At 40.6% G+C, this 19,015-nt stretch overlaps 1 protein-coding gene across 1 annotated transcript; it reads left to right on the top strand.

Annotated features, from left to right (window-relative positions):
- On the top strand, positions 703–1,516 carry LOC109229849 (ubiquitin-40S ribosomal protein S27a). The gene has a single exon (XM_019395403.1). The coding sequence runs from the start codon at positions 785–787 to the stop codon at positions 1,253–1,255; it is 471 nt and encodes a 156-aa protein (XP_019250948.1). The 5' UTR covers positions 703–784; the 3' UTR covers positions 1,256–1,516.

The following is a 19,015-nucleotide window of genomic DNA, read 5'->3' as shown; positions in this document are numbered from 1 at the left end:
GGAACTTTTTTCGATGGGTATAGTTGAAATTCATTGAAAATATATAGATAAGTCCATATACAAAATTTGAGGAAGATTGGAGGTGATTTGGACTGGTTTTGTATCAAAATTCGTAATTAAATCGAGTTCAAAAAAGTCTTCTGCGACACATGTATCAAACATGTATCACGCATGTATCACACACACAGGTATACATGGATATACATGTCATACACAATTGATACAAATATGATACATATGTGATACACAAATGATACACAGTGTGATACACATATCATTTTTTTTTCATGTTCAGCTTTTACTTCGAATTTTCAATTCAAACCACCTCAAAACTTCACCAAATCATCCCAAAACTGAGATTCAAGCTCCTTAAGTTGTGCCCAATCTATTATAATAACACCCACTCAAAACAAAGCAAAAATTTGATATTTTTTGCTACAAGTAGCTAATTGGCTAATTTGGCTAATATTAGTAATATTTTATCAATTGGCCAATTTTTGTAATGAGCTACTTATAAATGGACATAGCTGGTAATTTCCCTTTATACAAATCACCCCAAGTCTTTTGAGTAGCTCATTTGAGCGCAATGAGGCCGAAGCCCAAGTGAATAGCACTGAAGCCCAAATGCATTTTCATCTCGAAAGCCCGGCCTGAATTATGAGAAATGAATGGGTATGTAAAACCCTATTAAAGAGGCACAGAGTTGCACACTATCAGTCTATTCTCAACAAAGAAGAAACCCTAGCGCCGCAGTGCTCATCGAGTTCTCTCCTCCAGAGCGAAGATGCAGATCTTCGTGAAAACCCTAACGGGTAAAACAATCACCCTTGAGGTTGAATCTTCCGACACAATCGACAATGTGAAAGCCAAGATCCAAGATAAGGAAGGGATTCCCCCAGATCAGCAGCGTCTGATTTTCGCCGGAAAGCAGCTTGAAGACGGCCGTACCCTAGCCGATTACAACATCCAGAAGGAGTCGACTCTTCATCTCGTGCTCCGTCTCCGTGGTGGTGCTAAGAAGAGGAAGAAGAAGACTTACACTAAGCCTAAGAAGATTAAGCACAAGAAGAAGAAGGTTAAGCTCGCTGTGCTTCAGTTTTACAAGGTGGATGATTCTGGAAAAGTCCAGAGGCTTCGCAAGGAGTGTCCTAATGCTGAGTGTGGTGCTGGAACTTTCATGGCTAACCACTTTGACCGTCACTACTGTGGTAAGTGTGGGCTCACCTACGTTTACAACAAGGCCGGTGCCGATTGATCCTTATGATTAGCTCTTTTTTAATGCTGCGTCAACTTTATCTTTTCCGTCGAACGGTAATTTAAATTATGTGAACCTTGGGATTGTTGAGTTATTTAACAGTTTTTGCTTGTTAAAGTTTTTGATTATTATCCCAAGTTTTATATTCCTAATTATCTACTTTATATGGGAGTGTTCAACATATTAGCGACTTTGGTGCGGTGTAAGGTCCTCTCAAGGCCTTGTGTGTTAGAAAACGTATGCCTTTTTAGGAGTTTGATATTTCACAGTTTATTCATAGCCTTTTATATTCGGTTGGGGTTATAAATGAACCCAATCTAAAGTAGAAAACTGGGTCACCTGCCTTTACAACAAGGCCGGTGCCGACTGAGTCTTATGCTTAGCTCTGTTTTAATGATGTCGTCAATTTTATCTTTTTGTCGAACAGTAATCTAGAGATTTTCCTATATGAGGATTATCCTTTTTAATGTATGTTGCTACTCTGGGATTGGTGAGTTATTTTAATAATCTAGAGATTTTCCTATATGAGGATTATCCTTTTTAATGTATGTTGCAACTCTGGGATTGGTGAGTTATTTTAATAATCTAGAGATTTTCCTATATGAGGATTATCCTTTTTAATGTATGTTGCAACTCTGGGATTGGTGTGTTATTTTAACAGTTTTTGCTTATTGCTCTTAAACTTTATGTGGGAGTGTTCATCGCAATATTAGCAAATGTGGTGCAGTGCTTCTGGGGGTCTCAAGTCCTTGTTTGTAAGAAAATGTAGGTCTATTTGGGAGTTTTTGAGGTTACACAGTTTTGGTTACAGTATTTTGCACCTGGATGGGTTGAAATTGAACCCAATATAAATGAGAAATTGAAGTAATAGGTGTTATAGGGACTGTTAAGACGAATGTTAGTCAATGCTATGTTGTTAACAATGCTTCCTCTTGAAATATACTGACTGAAGTTGATTTAATACTTTGAATAAGCTCCAATTGCATCAGGCGGAAGCTATTTATTCCTTTTACTTTCACTTAAGCTTGTCTGATTTGCTATGTATTAGATTTATTTAGAGTCTAGATCATGTTTATCCTGAAACATTTGGCACCTCCTGGTTGCTTTCATCTGTTCTCTGCTGCGAACACTATGTTCCTTTTATGGAAGTTTGTCTAGTTTGTAGCTTTCTTTTAATTGGATGACATGAAAGGTATGCCTTTTAGGTTTTGCTACGTTTAGTTATGTTAGTATTCTAGAATGAAGATTGCTTATTTGCTTATTTCTAAGCCAATAGAGGTGCTTTTCAGTAGTTTTTAGCTGTGTCACCTCACCATATGGATCATGCTTGCTTCTCGGTTTAGGTTTAGCATTTTGTGTCAGTTATTCACCATAATTGTGATATCTGAGAGTTCTGGTAGAAATTCTATTCAAGGCAATAGAAATCTATCATGATAGTTTTAGCCTCTAGTTAAAATGATTGATTGAAAACAATAGATTATAGGTAGTTTTGCAAGTACTTAGGAACCAACAAACAAAGCTTGATCAGTCGGTACAGAAGCAGCACGGGATGTGTATGGTACCAGTTTGAATCCTCTGGCATCTAAGTAGAATGACAAGGCTTGAGCCATAGAGTTGTTCTCAAAGTAAGAGGAGATTATGATCCTCCTCATGCTTGTGAGTCCAAAGGAGATTATGATCCTCTTCAGAATCATCTGTTTCGAGTTCCAGATATACTACTTTTTTGGTGTATGAGTACCGTATTATGGATAAAGTGATCTAATAAGGACGTAAATTAGGCCTATCAGTGGACAGTACAGTGGCACTAGACATGGAAATATGTTTTGCTGATAATTCGTCAAGAGTACTGCGCCGTGAATAATTGAATATGTGAGAAGGTGGTCTAAATTGAGTCATCAACGTAAATATTGGTCACCTTGTCAATTTGCGAATCAAAATTTGACGACATTGGTTCCTCACTATCTAGTTTTATGTTACTAACCTATGACATGCAAAAATTGAAGGTTGTGCGCATTGAGTGAAATGTAAATATATTCATAGTTCGCAAGTTGCTAGTTAGTGATGGAAAAGCCTATACAGTTTCTAACATTGAGGGAGATATGCATATTCATGATGCTCGAGATGGCAACTTGCGTTAATGGAGAAGTGTTTGGGGAAAATATAATTTTTGATTTAGAGTTATTAATTGTTTGAGCGGCCATAGTAACAAAATGTTTTAGGATTGTATTGATAGTAGAGGCAGTTTATATGCAAGCTTTAGCAAAAAGAATAAGATTATCGGCAAAAATAAGATGTGATAATTCAGACCATTTTATATGCCAGCTTTAGCAAAAAGAATAAGATTATCTGCAAAAATAAGATGTGATAATTCAGACCATTTCTAGATAGTTTGATGGGATTCCAACGTTGTGCGACAGAAAAATATATGGAGATAAAGGGTGACCTTGTCGAATAGCTCTAATTGGAGAGAAAGAGAGTAGGTATACCATTGATAAGTATAGAGTTAAGAGGTGGTGATCTAATTTATAATTAGAGTAATAGGGAGGGAAGGGGGGGGGGGGGGTGAGACTAGACAGTGAGTAATGGAGCAAGAATCATTCTAGTCGATTAAAGGCTTTTTCAAGATCTATTTTTAGCATCGTATGTTCTGCTGTTCCTTTTTTATTTTATTTGAATGAATGAATAGCTTCTCGGACGATAATTGCATGATTCACAATTCTTCTGTCCTAGTGAAGATGAAGGAGTGAAGACTAATGAGAGTGCTAAGATAAGGAAGGAAACAATCGATCATTCTAGTCGATCAAAGGCTTTTTCAAGATCTATGTTTAGCATCATATGTTCTACTGTTCCTTTTTTATTTTATTTGAATGAATGAATAGCTTCTCGGACGATAATTGCACGATTCACAATTCTTCTGTCCTAGTGAAGATGAAGGAGTGAAGACTAATGAGAGTGCTAAGATAAGGAAACAGTCGATCATGATTTTAGTGATAATATTGTAAATCATGTTACAAAGGCCAATAGGACGATATTGAGTAATTGGCTCCAGGTGCTTGACTTTTGTAGTTAAGGTTAGATACATGTGATTAATTTCTTGGGAAAGAGAGCGCGTCAAAATAAACATTGCTTATAGCTAATTACGTGTCCGATCAATATTTTTGAAAAGTCAGCATGTGCTTTAAGCCTTTAAGGGTTGGAACAAGTGGAGGACCGCTCTAAAGATTTCAACTGCAGTAAGAGGATTATCCGCAGTGGCTGAATCTTGAACGGTGGACAAATAGGGGCTATAGGACATTAGTGTAAACTTAGTAACACTTCGGTGCTGTATAAGCTTTGGAAATAATTAAGAATAACTTGACAAATGATGTTGTGGTCTAAAGTCCAATTGCCAACAGTGTCAAGAAGTCCTAAAGTTTGATTCTTTTGTCTTCGATGAACCGTGGATAGGTGAAAACAATTTGATACTAGACAGTGAGTAATAAATGAAGGATAATTCTAGTCGATCAAAGGCTTTTTCAAGATCTATTTTTGGCATCATATGTTCCGCTGTTCCTTTTTTATTTTATTTGAATGAATGAATAGCTTCTCGGACGATAATTGCATGATTAACAATTCTTTTGTCCTAAGTGAAGATGAAGGAGTGAAGACTAATGAGAGTGCTAAGATAAGGAAGGATACAGTCGATCATGATTTTAGTGGTAATATTGTAAATCATGTTACAAAGGCCAATAGGACGATATTGAGTAATCCGCTCCGGGTGCTTGACTTTTGGAATTAAGGTTAGATACATTTGATTAATTTCTCGGGAAAGAGAGCACGTCAAAATAAACATTGCTTATAGGCTATAGCTAATTATGTTTCCGATCAATATTTTTGAAAAGTCAGCAGGTGCTTTAAGCCTTTAAGGGTTGGAACGAGTGGACTGCTCTAAAGATTTCAGTTGCAGTAAGAGGATTATCCGCAGTGGCTGAATCTTGAAGGGTGGACAAATAGGGGCAACATGACATTAGTGTAAACTTAGTAACAATTCAGTGCTGTATAAGCCTTGGAAATAATAAAGAATAATTTGACAAATGGCGTTGTGGTCTAAAGTTCAATTGTCAACAGTGTCAAGAAGTCCTAAAGTTTGATTCTTTCGTCTTCGATGAACCGTGGATAGGTGAAAACAATTTGATACTAGACAGTGAGTAATAAATGAAGGATAATTCTAGTCGATCAAAGGCTTTTTCAAGATCTATTTTTGGCATCATATGTTCCGCTGTTCCTTTTTTATTTTATTTGAATGAATGANTGCCTCAGTCATATCATTGTTTGGGGCATTCCTTCACCCATGGTTCCTATATCTCTCCCAAAGTCTCGTGTAATGGTTCGTGGGCTCCTACTTGAAAGCTAAGATATCATCCCTCAATGCTGCCATGTGCCCCGGTGAGAAGAACTTGGCAATGAACTTATCCGCCAACTCATCCCAAGTAGTGATGGAATGGTTGGGAAGTCGCTCAAGCCAATCCAATGCCTTCCCTCTAAGTGAAAATGGGAAGAGTCTCAACCGAAGTGCATCCTCGGATACATTGGTTTTCTTGCTCCCCCAACAGGTATCCACGAACCTCTTGAGATGTTTGTAAGCATTCTGAGTGGGAGCACCCGTGAAATACCCTCGCTGCTCCAACAATGTCAGCATCACATTAGTAATTTGAAAATTGCCCGCCCGAATCTGGGGCGGGTCAATTGCACTAGCATAACCTTGATTGGGAAGTACTCGAGGAGCCACTCTTGGAGGTGGCGGAGGAGGGTCTGGAATATTTTCATTTGCATTAGCCTGGCGGCCTCTACGTTGTCCTTGAGGTACAAGAGGCACCTCATCATCTCCGACATCATCTACCTCCTCCCCCGCAATCACATTTCCAAGGAAGGGTTGGAACGAGTGGACTGCTCTAAAGATTTCAGCTGCAGTAAGAGGATTATCCGCAGTGGCTGAATCTTGAAGGGTGGACAAATAGGGGCAACATGACGTTAGTGTAAACTTAGTAACAATTCAGTGTTGTATAAGCTTTGGAAATAATTAAGAATAATTTGACAAATGATGTTGTGGTCTAATGTCCAATTGTCAACAGTGTCAAGAAGTCCTAAAGTTCGATTCTTTCGTCTTCGATGAACCGTGGATAGGTGAAAACAATTTGATATTAGCATCCCCATCCGGCTGAGTTTGAACTCTGGATTTCAGAAATCTTCTTTATTTTGGAGAATTCAACATGTTTAGGGGCCAGTCGTGCTATAATTGTGGTTGTCAGGCCTCTACTCCCAATTCCAGAGCTGAAAGGCTTACAATTCCTAAACGTATGCAAAAAAAATAGTTTTGGCATGGTATAGACGTATAGCTGGTATCGTCCGACAGAGACCAGTCTTTAAATAATTCAGTTCATTAACTTTCGTCTTTAAAAATAGTTTGATCATTTTTTTCTTTTAGCATACAAATATAACCACCGAATCAATGGATATAAAATTTAAAAATTGATATAAATTTGTATAAATGCCGTTAGTTCGGATTATTTGCTACGCCGTAGCGGTCAAACAAAAAAGAAGACCGAAGACGCAGTCCGCTCCCTATTACCAGCTAATGTTATTAAGGGTGTATCGTAAATGGTAAGTCATTTTGGCCAAAAGATACTGGCAAATAAAGGTAAAATGATGGCAACTGACACGTGCCATTGTTATCTCATATGCAGCGTGCCACTAAAGAATCGTAACAAACTGAACCATAATATGGAACCACTGTCACTCTCACGTACCACTATAAAAAATGCTCCCAGCTCCCGCGCTACTACGTTCACGTTAAATAACAAATTCCCACTCTCCCACTCTGACAATGGCGGATGTCTACCTCTTCTTCCCACTTTAATTCTCTATGGAATAAATTAATTTTTTAATAACACGTAATATTGCATATTTAAACAGGAGCTAGGTTAAGGAAAACAAAGGTAGCGCGCGAAAGCCTGTTATTATTTTCTAATTACGATATTTTTTTTATTTAATTTAACATCATTAATCACATCAATAATATAGCTGCAGCAAATTAGTAACTTCAACATTTATTGCATCCGAATTTGAAGTATCATTGATGTATAAGTAGCATGTGAATTCAACCTTTACACTGTAACATTTATTGCAGCGAGTTAATCACTATGACATGCTACGATATAAAGGTTAATTTCACCAAAACCACCAAACTTAAAAGCAATAATCTAACTCATTTCATACTGAGTCGACTACATGCACGAATCCAACCAAAGAGAAATTTAACAAAGCGAATTACTACTAATCAACTCAAATCTTATTATTAATAGAAAAAGCAAAACAAGCAGACAGACAAGTGGAACGGCAGAAATTAAACAACAGAAAATAACACTACTACACTGAGTATCTCTTAGCACTAGAAAAGCGACTTCTCAGTTTTTTTGAGTCTATACGAACAACAGAAATAGACAGACATAGGGAATGAAGTAAGCAGTAACTATAGTAGAAAGTAGGTAGCAGCAAGTTCTAAGATAACCTCCTGGAAATACAGTCACATTTTTCTGCAATGCAATCAGAATTTCTTCGTTGTCTTACCCCTCTTCTTCTGTTTCTTATTCTTCAGCAGGAACTTCTTAAACTCCCTCGGGTACAACTTGTCATCCAACATATCCAATAGTTCAGAACCAATCATGAAACACAGATAGGGATCCACAGTAGCGTATTCCACCTTCTTGAGATCGAGCGTGTCATTCCACCAGTGACTTCTCCAGCGGGAGAACCATTGAACCCTTTCATTAGGCCTGATAACGTCCCAGTGTTTCCCGAGAACGGTCTTAGCTAGACGATCTAGGTCATAACGGCCTAGATCCAAATCATCTCTCTTCATACCTTTCACAGCTAAGATGTTGAGGTCGACAGGGTTAGCAAACTTGATGCAGTGGTCATCCTCAAGCCTCTTAATAACAGCGCGCATGTTCATTCCAACAGCAATAACCCTAGGGTTAGCGAAGAAGGCTATAAGAGCCTTAGGGATATGCTCGTAGTGAGGATGCGGGAGGCGGTAAAGGAAGCAGTGAGAGCCGATGCAAAGCTGGAGGAGGTGGTAAGGAGTTTTCTCGGGATTCGGATAACGCCGAGTGTCGATGTCCCAGTGCATGAGATCCGGGTTGCGGTCGGCGCAAACTCCGACGAGAAGGCAACCGTGCTTGTTGTTAGCAGTGGACTTCTGGAGGTCCTGAAACCATTTGGTGGTGGTCTGGTAGCACTCAGAGAAGAGAGTGAGGATTCTGTGCTCACCGACGTAGACAGTGTAAGGATCATAGTCCCACTCAAGGTCATGGTACTCGTTCTTCCTCTTTTTGTCTTCCTCCTTCATGTCAATCACAGAGATTTCCAGAGGCATTTTTGGGATAAAACTTGCTCTGAAAGGTAAAACGTACAGAAGAGTGAGAGAGAGAAAAGGATAGTGGGAGCAGTCGAGAAGAGTGTGAGAACTGTGCGAGTATCAACAGCTATCAAGTAGGGGTATTTATAGGTGTTTATGGGGCAAATTCGGAATATTTTGAAAATTCTTTTGCTTGGGCGATACTCCTACTGATTTTATAACAATACACAGTCATTTCCTCTTAATTTGCATTTTCACATATACCCCCTCCCCCTCTATATGTTTTATTGTATCCTTTTCCCAATTTGTTTAAAACTAACCCCTGCTTAAGAAGTTCTAGATACTGAGTTTTATATATGTTCGACCAAAAAGAGTTAGTCTTTTTTATTGAACCGATTAAATAAGAAGATTTGAGGTAAATCCTAGCCAAAGATAATTTATCCATTTTTGAACAAGGTTTGAGATAGAATATAAGAATAAGCAAACATAACTGAGCATAAGATTTAACTATAACAATGATTGTATCTGTTTGACCAAAAGATATTGAAACCTTTTTGGTTAGATCAATCAATGAAGATGAAGAGGTGAATCTCAGCCAACTATAATAAAATCTAGATTAAATGATGTAAGAGAAAGACAAGATGATCGATGCTTCCTTGTATGTCAGAACCAAATGATTACTCATAAATATGATAACCTCAAATGTGGAAAAATGTTGTAATGAATGCGATTGACCAAGATAAGATGATGTAAAGATTTCAGATTTGTATTCAATAAGCAAAGTTGTCTTTTTTGTATTCACTTTCTCCCCCCTTTTACAGAGCGTTTTCCTCCTATTTATAAGGGACAATCCCCTTTCAAACCTTAAAAAGGTACAACACAAAGAATATTCGAAAAGCATATCCCCACTGTCTCCTACTACACTAACACTACTGCAGACGTCATGCGTTCGCTTTAACCACTTGTTGGTCGTCACCCTTTATAACGACCAAAGGACGCTATATCGTAAGGACCTCGTTCCTCGCCGCAGTCAGCGATGGTCGTGGTTGTCCAAATTTGGACCTATACAGTTAGTCCCTCCGCTTGTCGAGGTTGCGGCCCGACGCGTCCTTGATAAGCGGACATCGTCTATACCTGCGGAGAAATTTGGTTTGCGAATAATAATGGTTTGACGAATGACGGAAGAGCAGTGCGCTTCACGGCATCCTGGGTTGTGTGTCCTATCAGAAATGATGTCACTTCCACGTGCGTCATCATTACGCGTTTTCCCGAGACAGAGACTGAGGGTTTGTCGCTTCGATTTTGGTGCCATGGGTAGCCTTTCGCTTCGATTCTGGTGCCACCCAACTAGGGGTGGGCATACTTTGGGCAAACCCGAAATCCAAACCGAAATCCGAATTTCTTGGATTTTTAGTTTGGATTTTCGGATTACGGATTGGATTATGGGTTTAACTTTTAAAATTTTTGGATTTCGGATTGGATATTGGATTTGGTACTTCGAATTTTTGGATATCCGAAAATCCGAAATTTTTATACTTTATATTTAGTCCATTATCCATACGTCAATAGCAGTAAGTTCAATATCTTACCCATTAGACATTATCATATATATTCAATATTAATTACTAAGTTATTATGAGAATACTTTCTATATGGACATGGTTTTACTATTTCTACTTCTTATCTGTCGTATTAATGTCTCTATTGTATTTTTTTATTCTTTTATATAATAATTTCATTATTTTAATATTTCATTTGGATGATTGCGGAGAATGAAGAACTTTTCAGGCAATTTAACATGAGTACTTCATTTGGATATTTTTTATATAAAGAAGAAACATCTCAACTTATAAGCTCAAAACCGAAAATCCAAAATATCCAAACCGATTAATCCAAAACCGAACTTAAAAAATCCGATCCAATCCGAACTTATTTGGATTGGATTTGGATTGTCATTTCGTCAATCCGAAAACTGAAAATCCAAACCAAAATTTCATATGCAATCCGAACTGCCCGAACGCCCACCCCTACACCCAACCCTATAAATAGGTAAAGGGTTTATTTTTTCAAAAACTCTTGGTCATTTCTCCTCTGGTTATTCCTTCTCGTATCTTTAGCTTTGTTTTTTTGATTTCTTAACTTTCTCTCTTCCGTTCATTGTTCTTGGTTTCTTTTGTCTCGTTAATACATTTCCGCCGTAAATATGCCTAGAACACACGGGTCACATGAAGGGATTTCTGTCGACACCCCGTTATCCATGGCGTTCCCTTCTGGTAGTGAGGACACGATGGCGGGGGAGGGGGACAACTTTCCCACCGTAGATGAGTTGTTACCGAGACACCCTATGTCTCGAAGTGACTTTCTTAAAGATCCTGCTCCTACTCCCATTCCGGTAGTGTCTGAAATCGAGCAGGCCCATATAGATGCCCTCCGCACTAAGTATAGCATTCCTTCTCAAGTCGAGATGGTTCCGGCGGGGAGGGATTTCGTGGAGGTCCATAGACCGGGGTATTGTGCTTTTTACGAATACCCCTTTGTAATTGGTCATTCCTTCCCCCTTCTCCCGTTAGCGGAAGAATTCTGTCGGTTTTATCAGGTTTGCCCGGCGCAGCTTTCTCCGTACACGTATAAAATATTTTTGGTGTTGACAAAATACGCGGAGTTGGCGGGGTGCGAAATTGACATCCACTACCTCTTGCATTTGTTTTCCCCTAGTTTTCATAGGGGTACTATGGTACATTTGAGGCACCGTGGGACCAAAAGGCTGGTGGTTGGAACTGATGACCGGGCAAACCGTAAGTTTTGGCACAAGTATTTCTTCGTCAGAACTGAACACATTGTATCGGACCTCGCTGGATTCCCGGAGCGGTGGAATGATAATCGTAGGTGTCGCAGCTTGTTTACTCTCTCTTTTGTCTTTGTTGTGTTCAACTTAGTATTTATTTGCGGCTTTCTTTTGCAGCTATGGGGCGTGCATCCCGTCCCATTGCCGGTATAAGGGACTGGGTAGCCCGTTTACTGCTTCACGCAGTGGAGACCCGAGACTGGCCTGCTTTTGTGAAATTTTTTGGGCCGAAGGTCTCATCTGGTAAGTGTTTTCCTCTGTACCGCTCTTCGGCTATTTGCCATTATCTATTGATACGACTCCTTGTGATGACAGGCTGCGGAGCTTCTAGGCAGAGGGACCCAGTCCCTGCATTTTGCCAGGCGATCGCCTCGGCGGGAATGCAATTTACTTTGGACGAATCCATCCAAGAGGGTCGTGCTCAGCCGGTGCAAGCGAGAGACTCCTCTCGTGATATGGTTGTGAGGGAAGAGACCTCCTCTTTACCGGTCTATCACCTCGTGGATGAGTCCTCTTATGGGGATGAACCTCCGTTGAGAAAAAAGAGGAGGGTAGAGCTCGGTAAATGGGTGGCTGCTGATACTGGTAAGAGTAGGACGGGTGCGTCGAAGACGGCACCTATGCCCGCATTTATGGCGGACGCTATTTTGGCGGGGAGGTCTCCCCAGGAAGGAGGAGTATACCAAGGAGGGGGGTCTGTGCGTTCCGCTGAGGGTGGCATATCATCTACTATCGGAGGGGACTTACGCACCGAGGGCGACGACTCGGTTCGGACGTCGAGCCAGGGGATGTTCGAGAATTTTTGGAGTGTCACACTTGCGTGGAGGTTAGAACGGAGGGTTCTGAGTGACACATAGTCGTCCCCGGGGACTACGACTTGCTGTCGAACTGTGACCAGGTGGCGTCTGTTTTTGCCCCCTTATGTGCTACTCCTGAGAGTGAGGCACTCAGAGCGATGAGTGATGTGGAGTTGTCACGGAGCGTTTCCGGCATGGCTCTACGGGTAAATGCCTCTCTTTTCTTTACGTTATTGGATCTGTTTTACTATTCTTGGCCTATCCTTTTGTTCTAACTTTATTTTTCACATTAGACCCTCATCATGGAGATCGAGTGCGAGCGTCAGGAAAGGAGGAGGACGACATCTATGGGAAGATATCCTCTAAGTATCGAGAATATCGCACCAAGCATCGTGCGATGGCCGATATCTTCACTCAAGATCGCGACTTTCAGCTGTTGCGCGATGGGCTTAAGCAGAGGGAGGATCAACTGGCGCGTAAGGTCGAAGAGTTGAAAGAGCGAGATGGGGACCTTATGAAGGCCATTGCCCGTTGTAGTGAGCTTGAGGCGGCCCTTAAGGTCAGGGAAGATGAGCATGAGCTAAACAAGGGAGTGATGGCCGAAAATACCGGCCTCCAAGCAAATGTGGCCTATTTAACTGCCGAACTAGACACGAAGGCAGCGGAGGACGTTGACCTTAAGAGTGAATTGAGCGCAAATGCTGATGGATTGGCCCACGCCGAAAGGAATAGGGCCACTGCCGTCTCTGAGGCAGCTGCTTTAGAAGATGACCTCCGTGTTTTTAAATTGGAGCGGGACAAGGAGGTGGAGGCGTCTGCGCTTAAGGTAGCGGGACTTGAGGGGCGTATTCAAGATTTAGAGGCAGAATTGTCCGCGTTAAATGAACAAGTGGCTTCTTTGAGAACGGAGGACGTGCTACGTCAGTCACAACCCTCTACATCCCATGCATCGGCTGATCCTGTCGTGCCTCGCCATTTGTATGAACTGTGGGTTCACGCCGAAGCCCGGATCAATGTGTATAAGGCTCTCCATGCTCACGGGAGGGCATCCGAGGCAGAGCTTCGGGATGTGCATGCCAAGGCCCGTGTAGCTCGTGAGGCATGCGAGTATGACCCTATCACACCTGGCGGGGATGATATTAATTCTGATAATGTGGACAAACTTGCCTCTGATTCTTGGTACGAGGAGGTGTATGCCACAGGGAATGCTGTGGCGTAGTATCCAGTTGTATTTACTTTTTCTTCGCCATTTTTGTGAGGGCATCTTTGAGCCCGTTGTAAAAAAAATAAGCACTTTGTAATATATTTGCTGTATTGAAAATTATTTTGGTCGTGTACAGTTGTTTCCTTTTTTTGGTTTATTCGACGATGACCTTTGCCATAGTCATGTTATTCCGAATCTTTGTTGAAATGTTAACCCCATTGTGTTGTGAGTTTAATATGAACTTTTTTTGTTAGCAACGGCCTTGATCGTAGGGATGTTACTTTCAAGCTGATGCCGAAGTAGTATCTCGTCGTAGTTTACCAATGTCGAACTCTTTTCTTTGATGATGGCCTTAGCCACGGGGAGTTATTTCGACGGTGTCGAAATGTTAGCCCGTCGTGGTTCGAGTGAAGTAGAACTCTTTCGTGGCAATGGCCTTAGCCATGGGTGTTATTTCGACTGTGTTGAAATGTTAACCCATCGGGGTTCTAGTGAAGTCAAAATCTTTCGTGGCGATGGCCTTGGTCATGGGTGTTATTTCGACTGTGTCGAAATGTTAACCTGTCGTGGTTCGAGTGAAGTCGAACTCTTTCGTGGCGATGGCCTTAGCCATGGGGTGTTTTATGTGCCTGTTTCATTCATACATTGGAGATACTTGTCGATTTCATACAGTTATTGGAGTAATTTCATTCGTATATTGGAGATACATATCGATTTCATACATTCAACGGTGTAATATCCTTGTATCTAGTCCCTTCATTGCTCGGCCTGAGGATGCTATCGGCAGGCTGGGCAATGAATTATACTTTGAACATTAAGGCGTCTCCCTTGTCGCCTCATTAAAAACCTCCCCGAGAAAACCCGATTGGGACAAAACTCGGGTGAGCGAAAAAGAGTGTAACCTAGATGGCGTCATTTCTTAGAAGTGGAAATATTTGAGGTGGGCGACATTCCAGTTGTTTTGTAGCAGTTTTCACTCCATTGTTTCCAACTGGAACGCTCCTTTGCTTGCTGCTGCTGTGATTTTATATGGCCCGTCCCAATTCGTTCCCAATTTTCCTTCGTTCGAGTCTTTTGTTGCCTGTGTTCTGGCTTTGAGGACATAGTCCCCGACTTTGAGTGGTCGTACTTTGGCCTTCTTGTTGTAATACCTTTCTGCTTGTTGTTTTTGGGCTATCATTCTTATGAGCCATGTCCTTCGTTCTTCAACCTCGTCCAGGTCTTGTATTCTGTTCTCGTCGTTGCTCGACCCACTCTCATCGGAGTACCTCAGGCTGGGTTCTCCGATCTCGACGGGTATGACTGCGTCGATACCGTAGACCAGTGAATACGGCGTCTCACCTGTGCTGGTTTTTGGCATTATGCGGTAGGCCCATAACACTTTAGGTACCAGTTCCGGCCATAGCCCTTTGGCGTCCTCGAGCTTTTTTTTTAATATATTTAATATTATCTTGTTGGAGGATTCTACTTGATTGTTTCCTGCGGGGTGATATGGTGTGGAGAGTATTCGCTTGATATGCCTTTTTTCGAAGAACTCAGTCGTCTTTTTCCTAGTGAACTGAGGTCCGTTGTCGCAACTAATTTCTTTGGGGATGCCGAATCGGCATATGATGTTTTTCCAGATGAACGCGATGACTTCCTGTTCGCGTATTTGAGCAAACGCACCTGTTTCCACCCATTTGGAAAAGTAATCAGTTAAAACCAAAAGGAAGCGCATCTTACCTCGCCCTGCTGGGAGGGGTCCGACAATATCCATCCCCCATTTTATGAACGGCCATGCAGACGTGACGGAGTGCAGTAGTTCGCCCGCCTGGTGTATCATAGGGGCGTATTTTTGGCATTGCTCACATTTCTTGACGTAGTCTGCGGCCTCCTTTTTCATAGTGGGCCAGTAGTATCCTGCACAAATAAGACATCTGACGAGGGCTCGGTTACCTGTATGGGCGCCGTTGTGGCCCGCATGTACCTCTTCGAGCACACGCCTTGTTTGATTTGGTCCGAGGTATTTGGCCAAGGGACCATCGAACGTCCTTTTGTAAAGGTCGTGGTTTATGAGGCAGTACCTGGCTGCTTGTATTCGAAGCTTCTTGGCTTCTTTTTTATCTTGTGGGAGTGTTCCCTATTGATACCCAATTTTTCCCTATGTATTTTATATACTCAAGATGTTCTCAAAATAGTATGTACATGCATATATAAGCATGCCCAAGAGTTTTGGTATCTTTCCCTTATTTTAAAGGTTTTTAAAATCAATTTATTGTCTATTTTAATAGTACAAAATTCAATAATTATTTCCGGACTATCATTTTTTGATGAATAATTTATTTTTATTTCATATTTACACCAAGATATAATTAATGTGATTTTTTGCACATTTTTATAAAATTTATTTGGTATTTTAAAGGCTAAATTGCTATAATTGCGATTATAGCCTGTTTTCCAATTGACAGTATTTTGCAATTACAAAATTGCTCCCAGTACTTTTAATTAATATTTATATGATTATTAATCAATTTAGTGCTTTTAACTGGTTTTGAAAATTATTTTAACTATTTTTAAAATAAAAAGGGAAGAAATGACTGTTTAACATTTAGCCTCGTCCATTTCAATTATAACCCCTTTGCAATTTAAATTTTAACCACAATTGAGCCCAATCGCAACCAGACCAAATTTTAAACCGACCCAATCCATAAAAAACCGACCGGAATCAACGGCTCAGATTGATTATTTCCTTTTTAATTCACAGACGACCCCTAACCCTAATTCATTTTCCTCCTTCAGCCGCCCTTGAACTCCCAAATTCTCTCAAGGCTCCCTGGAACCCTAGCCTCCCCTACCTTGTTCCATCATGTTTTCACCGGCGTCCATGGCTTCTCAGGCCATGGACAACCTATACCCACCTCCTATGGCTCCTGCATGCCTGTTGTTCGAAGGATCGAGGCCAGACCTCGAGGGTCTTCACCCAGGCCTTCACTGATTCGAAGACTCCGGCCATCTCCGGCCTTGCTCCGGTGGCTCTTGGTCTTTTGAGCCTGTTTATGACATTATCCGACTTAGATCGGGTATTTTCGAAGCCTTTCTCATCTCTAAGGTTCATCTGAACCCTAAATATCGAGGTTCTCTCCGATTATTTTAGATCTGTTACATGTTTGCACTGTTGCTTAAGTTTCTTAAACCTTTTTTTTTCGATTTTCTTTCAAAAAGCACTTCTTTTCGTTTAGGGTTTCTGGAAAGTCCTTAAATTGTTTCTGACTCTTCTTCTTCTCTTTTCTTGGTGTGAATCGATCCCTGCTATGTTCTTACTGGCTCTTTTCTGACTCACATGCCTTTTGTGTATTCTTATATTTGCCTTGTTATGAAATTTATTTTATTATGCTCCGTTCTATCTCATACTGGTTTTTCACCATGCTCTCTCATGTCTATCTTATGTGTTCCTCTACTGTATTTTCCTACTGAGTTTTGATCCTTTGTTTGCCTTTACCGGACTTCGCCTGGATTCTTTCTAGATGTGTTTCATCGACTGTTTCTTTAAGTTTACACTACCTGAACTCATTTAATTTTCAAGCTTTCTTGAAACTTGTTTCCTGTACTGGTTCCTATGTTCTACTTGCTATTGTGCTTGTATGCTTCTCATGAGACTCTGAAAAGGTCTCTGAGCTCATCTCGATAGTTTGCCTCTTCATCTCTGTATCAAATTCGAGTTTAAAAACCCTAGGATTTGGGGGTTTTCTTTGGCTAAATTTGGTTTTATGTTTGGACAAGGGTTCTACTTTGAAACCTTGAACTCTCAGACTCACTTCGAGTTTATGAATTGAATTTGAACCTTTTTCTGCGTTTGTGATTTTGAAACCCTCTTGCTTGACATGTCTATGTGTTTTATACGAGAGCTTCTCTTTCAAAGGTCTTGCCAACTGTTAATTGATTCTGAATTCCTTTAATGTTGCTTATTTGATTGTTACTGATTTTTCCCTAAATTAAAACTTTCCTTTTACCTCTTTTCTGACTCGAGCAAGGCTTTCAATGGGATTCTTTACTGGTTATTTTACTGGCCCTTTCCTTGTTTTACAAATCAAGTACCACCATGTATTTACCCTTATTTGTCTACCTTACACGAGGTATTTACTTGATTTCCTTCCTTAAATAACTTCTGCCCATTACCGTTTGAATTTGGACTCCTTAATTAAAGGAAGTCTATAGGCTGATTGATTTTAATTGGTACATAGTTCCTTAATTATTACTAAACTATGATTCTTGCCTTATTTGCTACACCTGTTTGCAATAATAAATACCCTGCTCTTTCATTAACACAAACACGATTTTAATCATCACAACTCTCTTCTAAAACTTACACTCTTGCTTCTTGATTGCAATTTGGCTTCCCTATATCTACTGTTTCTTCCTACTTGCTCTTCTGAACGGGTATGTCCTACTTTTGATTCAAGCATCAAAATCCAATGTGTTTACTTACAAGCTTTTATGCCCATGCCTAATTTACTGCTTTATAGAGTTCAGTTTTAAAATGATTACTTATGTTTGGCTATCTGTTACTGCAATGAATCCCTATCCCCATTCCCCTTTATGTGCTTGGGCTGTAGTTTAAGACATGGCAAATACAAAGTTGTTGTCATGGATTAAGACTGGGTCCTTTGGATCCCAGCCTCTTTCAATCTCCCATACCCCCATTCCCTTATGTGTATAGAGTTAAGGTATAGCCTGGCAGCCTCTAAATTGCGGTCCATGGCTGAACCTGACCCTCAAAGGGTCCTAACTCTCTAATTTTTAAGCTGACAAGCTGGTTAGGGGTGTGCCAGTAGCTCAGGTGCTAGGCATGACCACCAGCCTGCCCTGGCTCCCCCCTAATTCCTTTTCATTGCACTTACACTTACTCCTAAGCCCTTAAGTCCTGCCCCCCTCCTGTGAGCCTTGCCTTGGGACCTTGAGTTCCCTTTGAACTTGGACACTTGAGGGATGGCCCTTCCACACTGCACTATAATCTGTTCTGCAATAATATTTGGGGTGTAAGCACTGCCTGGAACTCTTGAAGTTCCTCGGAACTTTGACACATCCCAGATAAGAGAAAGGCTTTGAAAAATCCGATCCTGGAAGTTGGTTTATCTCATATTATTAGACTTTGAGTCTGGATTAAGCTTTGTAATGAACTTTGTAAAAACTACTGGGGTATAGTGAAAAGGGATGGGATAAAATGCATGCCAAAGGGGTAGATACCATGCCTATAGGGTGTATATTGTCTCAATACTGCATTTTCACGTAGACACCATGCCTATAAGGTGTATATTGTCTCAATTCTGCATTTTCACGTAGATACCATGCCAATAGGGTGTATACTTTCTCAATTCTGCATTTTCACGTAGATACCATGCCTATAGGGTGTATATTCTCTCAATTCTGCATTTTCACATAGAAAACATGTCTATAGGATTAAAACTTTAAAATGCTGCATTCTTCACATAGATACCATGCTCATAGGTTTTCTGCACTTCGCAATATATACCATGTCAAT

The sequence above is a fragment of the Nicotiana attenuata genome, chromosome 1 (assembly GCF_001879085.1).
Source record: "Nicotiana attenuata strain UT chromosome 1, NIATTr2, whole genome shotgun sequence".
Classification (NCBI taxonomy): Eukaryota; Viridiplantae; Streptophyta; class Magnoliopsida; order Solanales; family Solanaceae; genus Nicotiana; species Nicotiana attenuata.
Note: the sequence above shows the minus strand (reverse complement) of the source record. Positions and strands in the feature narration are given on the sequence as shown.

Coding starts and splice junctions, on each gene's coding strand:
- LOC109229849 (XM_019395403.1), top strand. CDS start 785: ATGCAGATCTTCGTGAAAACCCTAACGGGTAAAACAATCACCCTTGAG.